Source organism: Rattus norvegicus, chromosome 17 (genome assembly GCF_021556685.1).
Source record: "Rattus norvegicus strain SHRSP/BbbUtx chromosome 17, alternate assembly SHRSP_T2T, whole genome shotgun sequence".
In the NCBI taxonomy this organism is placed as follows: Eukaryota; Metazoa; Chordata; class Mammalia; order Rodentia; family Muridae; genus Rattus; species Rattus norvegicus.
Genome location: NC_141550.1, coordinates 51,787,094 through 51,801,019, shown reverse-complemented (window position 1 = coordinate 51,801,019; position 13,926 = coordinate 51,787,094). Strand labels below are relative to the sequence as shown.

The window sequence follows — 13,926 nt, the reverse complement described above, 5'->3', positions numbered from 1 at the left end:
GGTAAATTATTCTTGTCAGAGTTTCTTTGTATTGGTCACAAAGATTAAAAATAATCTTTGTGTTTTTATGATATTTCAGAGTTCTTACATATCTCTGAGTGTTTTGAATGGCTGTTTAGGACCAAATGCCATTTGTGTATGATATAGTTTGCTTAGATACTTTAGGCTTTGTGTTGGAGGATGACTTATAATCATTGGATTACTTTGTTAAGCAAATATGAGTGCCACATTGTTCCCATTAAACAAAGGTGGAACAGTTTCTTTTTGCACGTTTGCAGCATTATCAGAAGACTAAGCTTTGTGCAGAGCATTGTGCTTCAGCATTTACCTTCCAGCAGGCTGCCAGACAGACCCACAACAGCCGGCAGCATGGTAAACACAGGGGATGAAATCTGTGTCATTATTTCCTGGCATCTAAATTTAAAAAGCAGTGACTGTAAATACACAGGAGTTTGCCTGCTGGACCCCATTTTCTAATCTTAGCAAAATCTTATTTTTCTTTCTTCTTCTGACTAGCACCTTTATAAGTACCAAGATAGATGGGCATATTATCTTGTTCAGATTGTGCTTGCATATTTATATTTTTTGCAATAATAAGGTTCTGGAAATGATAACCGAATCTTATTGCTTCTTAGATATTTGTATGCAAAACATAGACAGGATGTTTAGTATATCTGTATTTGTATGTTTTTCAGGCAGAGGGTACCAGACTTCAGCGAGAACTGCGAGGATATTTAGCGGCAATCAAAGGTAATGTGAATGTGTGTTGTTTATAACCTGCTTCCAAGTGAAGCTGTTCTTAGAATTTGTAGGAGACAGGAATGAGTGTTAATGAGGAAGCCACTTGGGTTTCTGGCAAGTAGGGTACTTGAACACAGGTGTTTTATTCCGCCCACCTCCAATTTCCATTGAAATGATAATCAGAATACACATGGACAAATATACATCTGCCCTTCTGTTGCAAACTAAGAATAAATACCACCCACATGGCAGAGATTTCTAGGAAGGCTCCTTAGACCTAGTGTGTTAGAGATTTACTAAAGCAAAGCTGCTGCCTGGGGAGTTAGGTCCCAAGAGTACAATACTCACAGACCCACTTAAGATCTCTCAATATGGGGAGAAAGAAGTTGTAGCACAAGCTGGTTGCAGTTGGGCAGGGAACACAGCCTGTGACTTGCAAGAACAAAACCAAAACAACAACAACAAAACGCCCCCCCCCACACACATTATTTATAAAGTCCTGCCAATGTGCTAGATTGTTTCCCAGATGGAAATAGCTAGACCTCTGCAATGGTTTCTAATCTTTGTCACGCAAACTCAGAGGCTAGTGGAAGGGGGAAGAGAGGAATGGGTGGTGGGCTGTGCTCAGTGAAGCTGCTCTCCATTGATCACCAGGCCTTCTCTGAGTCAGAGCCAAGGGCATCAGCAGATGTGGTACTCCGCGGATTAGACCTCAGATCTCAAGACGTGTGGCAGCAGGATGAAGTATCTATAAGGAGTGTTATGGAAATTCTCCAAACATTGAAGGCCCCATTTTACATTTCACTACTGCCTAATTCAAATAACCAGTTAAATATTTACATGCAAAATTTTTCAAAATCAGATTAAAACACAAAATATTTAGTCCCCGTTTTTCGAATGAATTAGGTCTTTACAAGATACCCCAAAAGATATAAACCAAGAACAAGAGATTTGATTATATAAATGTGTATTTAAAACTACCATACTTTGACAATTTATTCAATGCAATTGAACTAAGATATAAAGAACCTAGTAAGTAAACTAAGTAGAGAAAGGTTTGTTTGTTCTCCCTCTCCCTCTCCCTCTCTTCTTCTCTCTCTCCCTCTCTCCCTCTTCCTCTGAACAAAATATTTGAGGAAAAAAATTAGGTAGAGAAAAATAAAACAGGGGAAGCTGAGGCAGGAAGATGATAAGTTCAAAGCTACCCTGATGAACTTAGTGAAATTGTCTTGAAATGAAAATGTAAACAGGGTTAGGGTGACATAGTTTGGTGGTGGAACAGTCATTTGTGTAGTTGACTACCCATTCCTAGGTCCAGTCCCCAGCACTGCAAAATCAGAAAGTAGCAAAGAACTTCTGAGGGCTGTGACATGAAAATGCCATCTTCAAGACTCACTAAAGAATGGTTAAAGAGACAATGGCACAGGATTCTCCTTCTGTATAATTGTGTATAAGTTGGTCTCTTTTATCTCATTAATATAGAGAATTCTCCAGGAAAAGACTGGTATAATTCTTTTCTTTAGTATAATAGAGAAAGAAAGCTCCTTAAGTGAGGCAGTAGTTCAGTGAGGAACTTGGGTGGCTCATGAAAGCAGCACCCGCCTACTTCTGGTGGCCACATCTCTCTGATGGAGAAGCGATCATATGAGCTTGACCCTCCTTTGTTTCTGCTGATTTGATGGTATTAGTTAGTTATGTTGCACGGTGTTCTGTGTTGATGTTACTTTGGCGAAAAACTGGAATGATGAATGTTTAAGCAGATGCCTGGTGAGCTTCTCAGAGTGCTACTCAGAGCTGCCTACGACACTGTGTTCTTCAGACATACAGTGGTGTAGGCAGGGTATCCCAGATGGCTGCTCTTCTCAGTGTTAAGAAGAATAAGTCATGCTCATGGGAACACATTTTGGATTGGAAAACACAGTTAAACACAAGGCTCATGCATGCATTACATAGGTCATAATTAGCCTTGTGAAGACATTTCACTTGAGGCCAGTTTCTGTTTTATCGAGAATGCTGGCAAATTGATGGTAGTGCAGTGCTCACAACCTCACAGCACCATTTCAGCAGCAGTACAAAGAGACGAGATCAGTCCCAGAGGCTTGTAGAAGCTGAGGCAATTTTGGGAGAAGCATTGAGTCACTGTCTGAATTCACAAACGCTATCTCAAAACTAGTACCCTAGCCCTGGCTTTTAGACTCTCTGCCCTCTCTCCTATGGCATTCACTGAACCTCAGGTCTAGAAGTTGTGCCACTTGGAGTTTGTTTTTCTGTGGCCACTTCTCTACATTTTGACCATCTTCACATCTCTGTAGTAGCGTCTGTCTACTGCATAAAATAAGCTTCTTTTGCTGAGTGATCAGACGCTGTGGGTATAAGAATAAGTCTTTAGAATATAGTTAGAAGCCATATTGATTTAAAAACTTGGCAGTTTTAGGTTTTCCATCTACTAGGGTCCATTGCTCCTCCAGCATCTGGTAGCTCGCTACGTGTATAGTCCCAAGCATGAATTCCCTCCCCTTGAGCAGCCTTAAGTCCAATTAGATCACAGTTGGTAGCCCCTAAGGTAAAAGTGTTCTTATTGTTCCCCCGGGGATATCTCATCCCACTTGTCATTACTGGGCTTTATAGGCTTTATATTTGGGGAGGATTATTGATTGTTTTTCTTCCTTGGCTGCTTGAATGGCCTTTATAATACTGTGAGAGCTAGTTAATCCTCAGGGAGGAGCCTCCAAGGTCAGTCCAGCTTGATTCCTTCAAGTCCAGTGTCTGGAGTGTGTGGTGTGTCTTCAGAAATAGAATTTTACCTTCAAGTTCTGGGAGGGAGCCAATGAAAATGGCAGCAGCCGACATTGTTTTGGGAGTTCTGAACACTCCTGACCAACAGTAGGAAGGGAGGTTTCTTTACTTGGGCCTGGGGTTTTGTTACATGGTCTATTCCTCTTGTAGCACACTGCTACCCAATGTAGTGTGACTCCAGTGACAACATTTCTGCAGGCTTATTGGAGTGGTTGCTTCTTGTTCTGTACAAGCTCGATTAGTTTTAACTGAAATGTTTATTTCAAGGCTATGCAAGCAAAGAACACTCATATTGGAGTGCAATATCTACCATTAGTCTCAGAGGATGAAAGGAAACTCATGAACTTGGCGTCAAATGGAAATCTATTTTACTAAATACCTTGGAGAAAGCCCAACATTTTTAAAAGAGGCTCCTATCTAATAGAAACTGAATATTCCTCCTATATATGGTACTCTGTGGTGATATACAAGCTTATAAATGACTAATCTTATAGCATGTATTAGACGTTAACTGCCAGCAGTAGCTTTTAGCATGAATTCTCTTCTAAGGGAAAAAAATTACTTTGTAAGGAAACTGGACTTTAGATATTTGTGTTGTATTCTGTAATCAGAATAAGAACTTTGTTTTAGTTTGGTTTTGTGCTTTTAGGTAATTTATAAAGAATAGAAATTTAATTGGCTCATCTGGAGTTTGGGAATTTCAAGATGAGAAGTCCCACATCTGGAAAGCTCTGCCACTCTACAGCATAACCATTCCCTGGACAAAGGAGAAAAAGCGAGGAGCTCATTCTCTAGAAGGCTCTGTCCTCTTGGATATGAGCCTGCTTGCTCAATAGTAGCACTAATCCATTCTTGAAGGCATTCTGACAGTCTCTGCTTGAAGACTTCCCTGTACTGATAATTAAGGTTCTAAAACATAAACTTTGAGAGGCACATTCATGTGGAAATATTTCCCAGCTGTAAAATATCCCAAACTCTTTGTGCACTTTACAAGGAAGTCCACCCCTTTATCATTTGAGTCTCAATCCACCTGGTACGTATGGGGTCAACTTCTTGGAACCCATTTCTATGTTAAAATGTTTTTTTCCAAATTCTCCGTGTATATGCCATATATTGGACAGTCACTAAGAGAAACATGACTGTAATATTGTGTTTTTAGCATCATTGAGTAAATTTTGTTTGAGGCCAGTTTTGTTTTTCACCACAAAGGTCATTTGACTGACAGTGGCATCCCCCAACTTGTCTAGTGCCTATTTCTTAGCTAATAATAATTTTTTCAGTTGCAGGCAGAGATTAAAGAAAATACCAGGAGCCTTGTCATCGGGATTATAGTTCAGCTCCTTGCTGAATCCAAAACTGCTTACTGTCTGCCCATCAATCATGTGGTTGTTTTCAGTTTATAAATGATTTCAATCCTTGCTTTACTGCATTACCCTATATCAGCTTCTTCGCGATAAAGGCTTAGACATTAATGTGGCCACCTGGAGTCTTCCACCTATTGTTTGCTTATATTTCTAGTGTCATTTACAGGCACCACCATGTAGACCCAGCATCTGCATCTTATTCTCTATGCTTTGATGGGTCTGACCATGTCAGGAGGAGGAAAAGGGGGTAGTGTTAGCAAAGCCCTAGCCGTGCTTTATACCTCAGCTGCTCATAGAAGCTTCACACCATGACTATTAATAACCATGTTTGCCACCTACCAATGTGCAAAGAAAATTTAGAGCCATAGGCTGATGAACTCAAAACTGTCTAAAAGGCCTTATCCAAAACTGTATTTACAGTTTTAAGAGATAAATACATTTTACTCCTTATCTTAGGAAGAAAGTTCCTCTTGAATTGTAACCATTTTCAACAATTTTACTATTTAAATCATTAAACCACTTTCAGCGGACACATATGAAAGTCCTATTTATACTGTTTCTACCTGCTTCAAAAGTGCTATATTTCTGTACATTGATCCAAGATTAATTTTGCTTTTAGAACTTTGCAATGTTGCCTACTATTTTTGTGTCCTAACTATTTGTTAGGTCCCCTTTAACAGGCAACTAGAGCACACTGTTGTTGCAGTTCTTAGATGATGACACTGTTGACGTTTTCTGAGACCCAGTGTTTTGCTACCATTGTGTCAGTTACTAAAAAGGTGTATCATGAGAACGAATGTAAGGTTAGGAGTCTCTCCAGGAACGATGTAGGTGTGCCATCACAGTTCTTTGTGTGTCACTTAGCAAAGCGGGGCATAAGACAGCAATGCCTCCCTATTCCATATAACCGGAACTGGTTTTCTCCGTTGCCAGGTATGCAGGAGGCCTCAATGAAGCTTACCGAGTCACTACATGAAGTCTACGAGCCAGATTGGTATGGACGGGAAGATGTAAAGATGGTTGGTGAGGTAAGAGCTGGATGGCAACTTCTAGGAGTCCCTGAGTGGCTTCCAGAAGACTTCTACTACTTAGTCCACATTTCACTTCTCCACCTCAGGGCATGAATCACAAATCAAGATGAGATACTAAAAAAGCAGCCTGGAGTTCTACTGCCTAGGCCATCACCAACTTGTAGTGTGAGGGAAGGTGATTTTAAAACCACTTGAAGTTGGGGTTAAAGATTGCTTTTCCTCATAATAACAGTGACTCGTTCATGTCTGTTACATAACATAGATTGTACCAGTTATATGTGGCAGAGTGTTTTATCAACTTGATTTTCTTTTTTTTTTTTTTTTTTTTTTTTTTCTTCCAGAATGCTAATTTATTCTTATTTACACATTGAAGCACACTAAAATAACAATACTACAATTAGTAGAAAGGAGTACATTTCAGACCCTATAACAGAAACACTTTTTTTTTTTTTTATTAACTTGAGTATTTCTTATATACATTTCGAGTGTTATTCCCTTTCCCGGTTTCCGGGCAAACATCCCCCTCCCCCCTCCCCTTCCTTATGGGTGTTCCCCTCCCAACCCTCCCCCCATTGCCGCCCTCCCCCCATAGACTAGTTCACTGTGGGTTCAGTCTTAGCAGGACCCAGGGCTTCCCCTTCCACTGGTGCTCTTACTAGGATATTCATTGCTACCTATGGGGTCAGAGTCCAGGGTCAGTCCATGTATAGTCTTTAGGTAGTGGCTTAGTCCCTGGAAGCTCTGGTTGCTTGGCATTGTTGTACTTTTGGGGTCTCGAGCCCCTTCAAGCTCTTCCAGTTCTTTCTCTGATTCCTTCAATAGGGGACCTATTCTCAGTTCAGTGGTTTGATGCTGGCATTCGCCTCTATATTTGCTGTATTTTGGCTGTGTCTCTCAGGAGCGATCTACATCCGGCTCCTGTCGGTCTGCACTTCTTTGCTTCATCCATCTTGTCTAATTGGGTGGCTGTAAATGTATGGGCCACATGTGGGGCAGGCTCTGAATGGGTGTTCCTTCAGTCTCTGTTTTAATCTTTGCCTCTCCCTTCCCTGCCAAGGGTATTCTTTTTCCTCATTTAAAGAAGGAGTGAAGCATTCACATTTTGATCATCCGTCTTGAGTTTCGTTTGTTCTAGGGATCTAGGGTAATTCAAGCATTTGGGCTAATAGCCACTTATCAATGAGTGCATACCATGTATGTCTTTCTGTGATTGGGTTAGCTCACTCAGGATGATATTTTCCAGTTCCAACCATTTGCCTACGAATTTCATAAAGCCGTTGTTTTTGATAGCTGAGTAATATTCCATTGTGTAGATGTACCACATTTTCTGTATCCATTCCTCTGTTGAAGGGCATCTGGGTTCTTTCCAGCTTCTGGCTATTATAAATAAGGCTGCGATGAACATAGTGGAGCACGTGTCTCTTTTATATGTTGAGGCATCTTTTGGGTATATGCCCAAGAGAGGTATAGCTGGATCATCAGGCAGTTCAATGTCCAATTTTCTGAGGAACCTCCAGACTGATTTCCAGAATGGTTTTACCAGTCTGCAATCCCACCAACAATGGAGGAGTGTTCCTCTTTCTCCACATCCTCGCCAGCATCTGCTGTCACCTGAGTTTTTGATCTTAGCCAATCGCACTGGTGTGAGGTGAAATCTCAGGGTTGTTTTGATTTGCATTTCCCTTATGACTAAAGATGTTGAACATTTCTTTAGGTGTTTCTCAGCCATTCGGCATTCCTCAGCTGTGAATTCTTTGTTTAGCTCTGAACCCCATTTTTTAATAGGGTTATTTGTTTCCCTGCGGTCTAACTTCTTGAGTTCTTTGTATATTTTGGAAATAAGGCCTCTATCTGTTGTAGGATTGGTAAAGATCTTTTCCCAATCTGTTGGTTGCCGTTTTGTCCTAACCACAGTGTCCTTTGCCTTACAGAAGCTTTGCAGTTTTATGAGATCCCATTTGTCGATTCTTGATCTTAGAGCATAAGCCATTGGTGTTTTGTTCAGGAAATTTTTTCCAGTGCCCATGTGTTCCAGATGCTTCCCTAGTTTTTCTTCTATTAGTTTGAGTGTGTCTGGTTTGATGTGGAGGTCCTTGATCCACTTGGACTTAAGCTTTGTACAGGGTGATAAGGATGGATCGATCTGCATTCTTCTACATGTTGCCCTCCAGTTGAACCAGCACCATTTGCTGAAAATACTATCTTTTTTCCATTGGATGGTTTTGGCTCCTTTGTCAAAAATCAAGTGACCATAGGTGTGTGGGTTCATTTCTGGGTCTTCAATTCTATTCCATTGGTCTATCTGTCTGTCTCTGTACCAATACCATGCAGTTTTTATCACTATTGCTCTGTAATACTGCTTGAGTTCAGGGATAGTGATTCCCCCTGAAGTCCTTTTATTGTTGAGGATAGCTTTAGCTATCCTGGGTTTTTTGTTATTCCAGATGAATTTGCAAATTGTTCTGTCTAACTCTTTGAAGAATTGGATTGGTATTTTGATGGGGATTGCATTGAATCTGTAGATTGCTTTTGGTAAAATGGCCATTTTTACCATATTAATCCTGCCAATCCATGAGCATGGGAGATCTTTCCATCTTCTGAGGTCTTCTACAATTTCTTTCCTCAGTGTCTTGAAGTTCTTATTGTACAGATCTTTTACTTGCTTGGTTAAAGTCACACCGAGGTACTTTATATTATTTGGGTCTATTATGAAGGGTGTCGTTTCCCTAATTTCTTTCTCGGCTTGTTTCTCTTTTGTATAGAGGAAGGCAACTGATTTATTTGAGTTAATTTTATACCCAGCCACTTTGCTGAAGTTGTTTATCAGCTTTAGTAGTTCTCTGGTGGAACTTTTGGGATCACTTAAATATACTATCATGTCATCTGCAAATAGTGATATTTTGACCTCTTCTTTTCCGATCTGTATCCCTTTGATCTCCTTTTGTTGTCTGATTGCTCTGGCTAGAACTTCAAGAACTATATTGAATAAGTAGGGAGAGAGTGGGCAGCCTTGTCTAGTCCCTGATTTTAGTGGGATTGCTTCAAGTTTCTCTCCATTTAGTTTAATGTTAGCAACTGGTTTGCTGTATATGGCTTTTACTATGTTTAGGTATGGGCCTTGAATTCCTATTCTTTCCAGGACTTTTATCATGAAGGGGTGTTGAATTTTGTCAAATGCTTTCTCAGCATCTAATGAAATGATCATGTGGTTCTGTTCTTTCAGTTTGTTTATATAATGGATCACGTTGATGGTTTTCCGTATATTAAACCATCCCTGCATGCCTGGGATGAAGCCTACTTGATCATGGTGGATGATTGTTTTGATGTGCTCTTGAATTCGGTTTGCCAGAATTTTATTGAGTATTTTTGCGTCGATATTCATAAGGGAAATTGGTCTGAAGTTCTCTTTCTTTGTTGTGTCTTTGTGTGGTTTAGGTATAAGAGTAATTGTGGCTTCGTAGAAGGAATTCGGTAGGGCTCCATCTGTTTCAATTTTGTGGAATAGTTTGGATAATATTGGTATGAGGTCTTCTATGAAGGTTTGATAGAATTCTGCACTAAACCCGTCTGGACCTGGGCTCTTTTTGGTTGGGAGACCTTTAATGACTGCTTCTATTTCCTTAGGAGTTATGGGGTTGTTTAACTGGTTTATCTGTTCCTGATTTAACTTCGATACCTGGTATCTGTCTAGGAAATTGTCCATTTCCTGAAGATTTTCAAATTTTGTTGAATATAGGTTTTTATAGTAAGATCTGATGATTTTTTGAATTTCCTCCGAATCTGTAGTTATGTCTCCCTTTTCATTTCTGATTTTGTTAATTTGGACACACTCTCTGTGTCCTCTCGTTAGTCTGGCTAAGGGTTTATCTATCTTGTTGATTTTCTCAAAGAACCAACTTTTGGTTCTGTTGATTCTTTCTATGGTCCTTTTTGTTTCTACTTGGTTGATTTCAGCTCTGAGTTTGATTATTTCCTGCCTTCTACTCCTCCTGGGTGTATTTGCTTCTTTTTGTTCTAGAGCTTTTAGGTGTGCTGTCAAGCTGCTGACATATGCTCTTTCCTGTTTCTTTCTGCAGGCACTCAGCGCTATGAGTTTTCCTCTTAGCACAGCTTTCATTGTGTCCCATAAGTTTGAGTATGTTGTATCTTCATTTTCATTAAATTCTAAAAAGTTTTTAATTTCTTTCTTTATTTCTTCCTTGACCAGGTTATCATTGAGTAGAGCATTGGTCAATTTCCACGTATATGTGGGCATTCTTCCCTTATTGTTATTGAAGACCAGTTTTAGGCCGTGGTGGTCCGATAGCACGCATGGGATTATTTCTATCTTTCTGTACCTGTTGAGGCCCGTTTTTTGACCAATTATATTGTCAATTTTGGAGAAAGTACCATGAGGAGCTGAGAAGAAGGTATATCCTTTTGCTTTAGGATAGAATGTTCTATAAATATCCGTTAAGTCCATTTGGCTCATGACTTCTCTTAGTCTGTCGACATCACTGTTTAATTTCTGTTTCCATGATCTGTCCATTGATGAGAGTGGGGTGTTGAAATCTCCCACTATTATTGTGTGAGGTGCAATGTGTGTTTTGAGCTTTAGTAAGGTTTCTTTTACATATGTAGGTGCCCTTGTATTTGGGGCATAGATATTTAGGATTGAGAGTTCATCTTGGTGGATTTTTCCTTTGATGAATATGAAGTGTCCTTCCTTATCTTTTTTGATGACTTTTAGTTGGAAATTGATTTTATTTGATATTAGAATGGCTACTCCAGCTTGCTTCTTCTGACCATTTGCTTGGAAAGTTGTTTTCCAGCCTTTCACTCTGAGGTAGTGTCTGTCTTTGTCTCTGAGGTGTGTTTCCTCTAGGCAGCAGAATGCAGGGTCCTCGTTGCGTATCCAGTTTGTTAATCTATGTCTTTTTATTGGGGAGTTGAGGCCATTGATATTGAGAGATATTAAGGAATAGTGATTATTGCTTCCCGTTATATTCATATTTGATGTGAGGTTATGTTTGTGTGCTTTCATTCTCTTTGTTTTGTTGCCAAGACGATTAGTTTCTTGCTTCTTCTAGGGTATAGCTTGCCTCCTTATGTTGGGCTTTACCATTTATTATCCTTTGTAGTGCTGGATTTGTAGAAAGATATTGTGTAAATTTGGTTTTGTCATGGAATATCTTGGTTTCTCCATCAATGTTAATTGAGAGTTTTGCTGGATACAGTAATCTGGGCTGGCATTTGTGTTCTCTTAGGGTCTGTATAACATCAGTCCAGGATCTTCTGGCCTTCATAGTTTCTGGCGAGAAGTCTGGTGTGATTCTGATAGGTCTCCCTTTATATGTTACTTGACCTTTTTCCCTTACTGCTTTTAATATTCTTTCTTTATTTTGTGCGTTTGGTGTTTTGACAATTATGTGACGGGAGGTGTTTCTTTTCTGGTCCAATCTATTTGGAGTTCTGTAGGCTTCCTGTACGTCTATGGGTATCTCTTTTTTTAGGTTAGGGAAGTTTTCTTCTATGATTTTGTTGAAGATATTTACTGGTCCTTTGAGCTGGGAGTCTTCACTCTCTTCTATACCTATTATCCTTAGGTTTGATCTTCTCATTGAGTCCTGGATTTCCTGTATGTTTTGGACCAGTAGCTTTTTCCGCTTTACATTATCTTTGACAGTTGAGTCAATGATTTCTATGGAATCTTCTGCTCCTGAGATTCTCTCTTCCATCTCTTGTATTCTGTTGGTGAAGCTTGTATCTACAGCTCCTTGTCTCTTCTTTTGGTTTTCTATATCCAGGGTTGTTTCCATGTGTTCTTTCTTGATTGCTTCTATTTCCATTTTTAATTCCTTCAACTGTTTGATTGTGTTTTCCTGGAATTCTTTCAGGGATTTTTGCGATTCCTCTCTGTAGGCTTTTACTTGTTTATTAATGTTTTCCTGTGCTTCCCTAAGTGTGTTCAGGTCTTTCCTGAAGTCCTCCAGCATCATGATCAAATATGATTTTGAAACTAGATCTTGCTTTTCTGGTGTGTTTGGATATTCCATGTTTGTTTTGGTGGGAGAATTGGGCTCCGATGATGGCATGTAGTCTTGGTTTCTGTTGCTTGGGTTCCTGCGCTTGCCTCTCGCCATCAGATTATCTCTAGTGTTACTTTGTTCTGCTATTTCTGACAGTGGCTAGACTGTCCTATAAGCCTGTGTGTCAGGAGTGCTGTATGCCTGTTTTCCTCTCTTTCAGTCAGTTATGGGGACAGAGTGTTCTGCTTTCGGGCGTGTAGTTTTTCCTCTCTACAGGTCTTCAGCTGTTCCTGTGGGCCTGTGTCTTGAGTTCACCAGGCAGCTTTCTTGCAGCAGAAAATTTGGTCTTACCTGTGGTCCCGAGGCTCAGGTTTGCTCGTGGGGTGCTGTCCAGGGGCTCTCTGCAGCGGCAGCAACCAGGAAGACCTGTGCCGCCCCTTCCGGGAGCTTCAGTGCACCAGGGTTCCAGATGGTCTTTGGCTTTTTCCTCTGGCGTCCGAGATGTGTGTGCAGGGAGCAGTCTCTTCTGGTTTCCCAGGCCTGTCTGCCTCTCTGAAGGTTTAGCTCTCCCTCCCACGGGATTTGGGTGCAGAGAACTGTTTATCCGGTCTGTTTCCTTCAGGGTCCGGCGGTGTCTGTGGCAGGGGTCCTGCCGCTCCTGGGCCCTCCCCCACGGGAGCCCAGAGGCCTTATACAGTTTCCTCTTGGGCCAGGGATGTGGGCAGGGGTGAGCAGTGTTGGTGGTCTCTTCCGCTCTGCAGCCTCAGGAGTGCCCACCTGACCAGGCGGTTGGGTCTCTCTCTCACCGGGTCTGGGAGCAGAGAGCTGCTGCGGGCCGGGATCCGCGGGTGTGGGACTTCCGGTAAACACAGAACGTGCCCGGTTCTAGAGAAATTCTGCTTCCGTGTGTCCCAAGCTCACCAGGCAGCTTTCTTGCAGCAGAAAATTTGGTCTTACCTGTGGTCCCGAAGCTCAGGTTCGCTCGTGGGGTGCTGCCCAGGGGCTCTCTGCAGCGGCAGCAACCAGGAAGACCTGTGCCGCCCCTTCCGGGAGCTTCAGTGCACCAGGGTTCCAGATGATCTTTGGCTTTTTCCTCTGGCGTCCGAGATGTGTGTGCAGGGAGCAGTCTCTTCTGGTTTCCCAGGCCTGTCTGCCTCTCTGAAGGTTTAGCTCTCCCTCCCACGGGATTTGGGTGCAGAGAACTGTTTATCCGGTCTGTTTCCTTCAGGGTCCGGCGGTGTCTGTGGCAGGGGTCCTGCCGCTCCTGGGCCCTCCCCCACGGGAGCCCAGAGGCCTTATACAGTTTCCTCTTGGGCCAGGGATGTGGGCAGGGGTGAGCAGTGTTGGTGGTCTCTTCCGCTCTGCAGCCTCAGGAGTGCCCACCTGACCAGGCGGTTGGGTCTCTCTCTCACCGGGTCTGGGAGCAGAGAGCTGCTGCGGGCCGGGATCCGCGGGTGTGGGACTTCCGGTAAACACAGAACGTGCCCGGTTCTAGAGAAATTCTGCTTCCGTGTGTCCCAAGCTCACCAGGCAGCTTTCTTGCAGCAGAAAATTTGGTCTTACCTGTGGTCCCGAAGCTCAGGTTCGCTCGTGGGGTGCTGCCCAGGGGCTCTCTGCAGCGGCAGCAACCAGGAAGACCTGTGCCGCCCCTTCCGGGAGCTTCAGTGCACCAGGGTTCCAGATGATCTTTGGCTTTTTCCTCTGGCGTCCGAGATGTGTGTGCAGGGAGCAGTCTCTTCTGGTTTCCCAGGCCTGTCTGCCTCTCTGAAGGTTTAGCTCTCCCTCCCACGGGATTTGGGTGCAGAGAACTGTTTATCCGGTCTGTTTCCTTCAGGGTCCGGCGGTGTCTGTGGCAGGGGTCCTGCCGCTCCTGGGCCCTCCCCCACGGGAGCCCAGAGGCCTTATACAGTTTCCTCTTGGGCCAGGGATGTGGGCAGGGGTGAGCAGTGTTGGTGGTCTCTTCCGCTCTGCAGCCTCAGGAGTGCC

At 42.4% G+C, this 13,926-nt stretch overlaps 1 protein-coding gene across 3 annotated transcripts in view; it reads left to right on the top strand.

Annotated features, from left to right (window-relative positions):
* Positions 1-13,926, top strand: part of LOC148000176 (amphiphysin-like) — a 143,308-nt gene that overhangs the window by 43,216 nt on the left and 86,166 nt on the right. For all 3 annotated transcript variants that reach the window (XM_087591859.1, XM_087591858.1, XM_087591860.1), the window contains exons 3-4: positions 696-750; positions 5,835-5,929. In XM_087591859.1, coding sequence (XP_087447985.1) covers positions 696-750; positions 5,835-5,929 — 150 coding nt within the window. The remainder of the gene's footprint in view (positions 1-695; positions 751-5,834; positions 5,930-13,926) is intronic.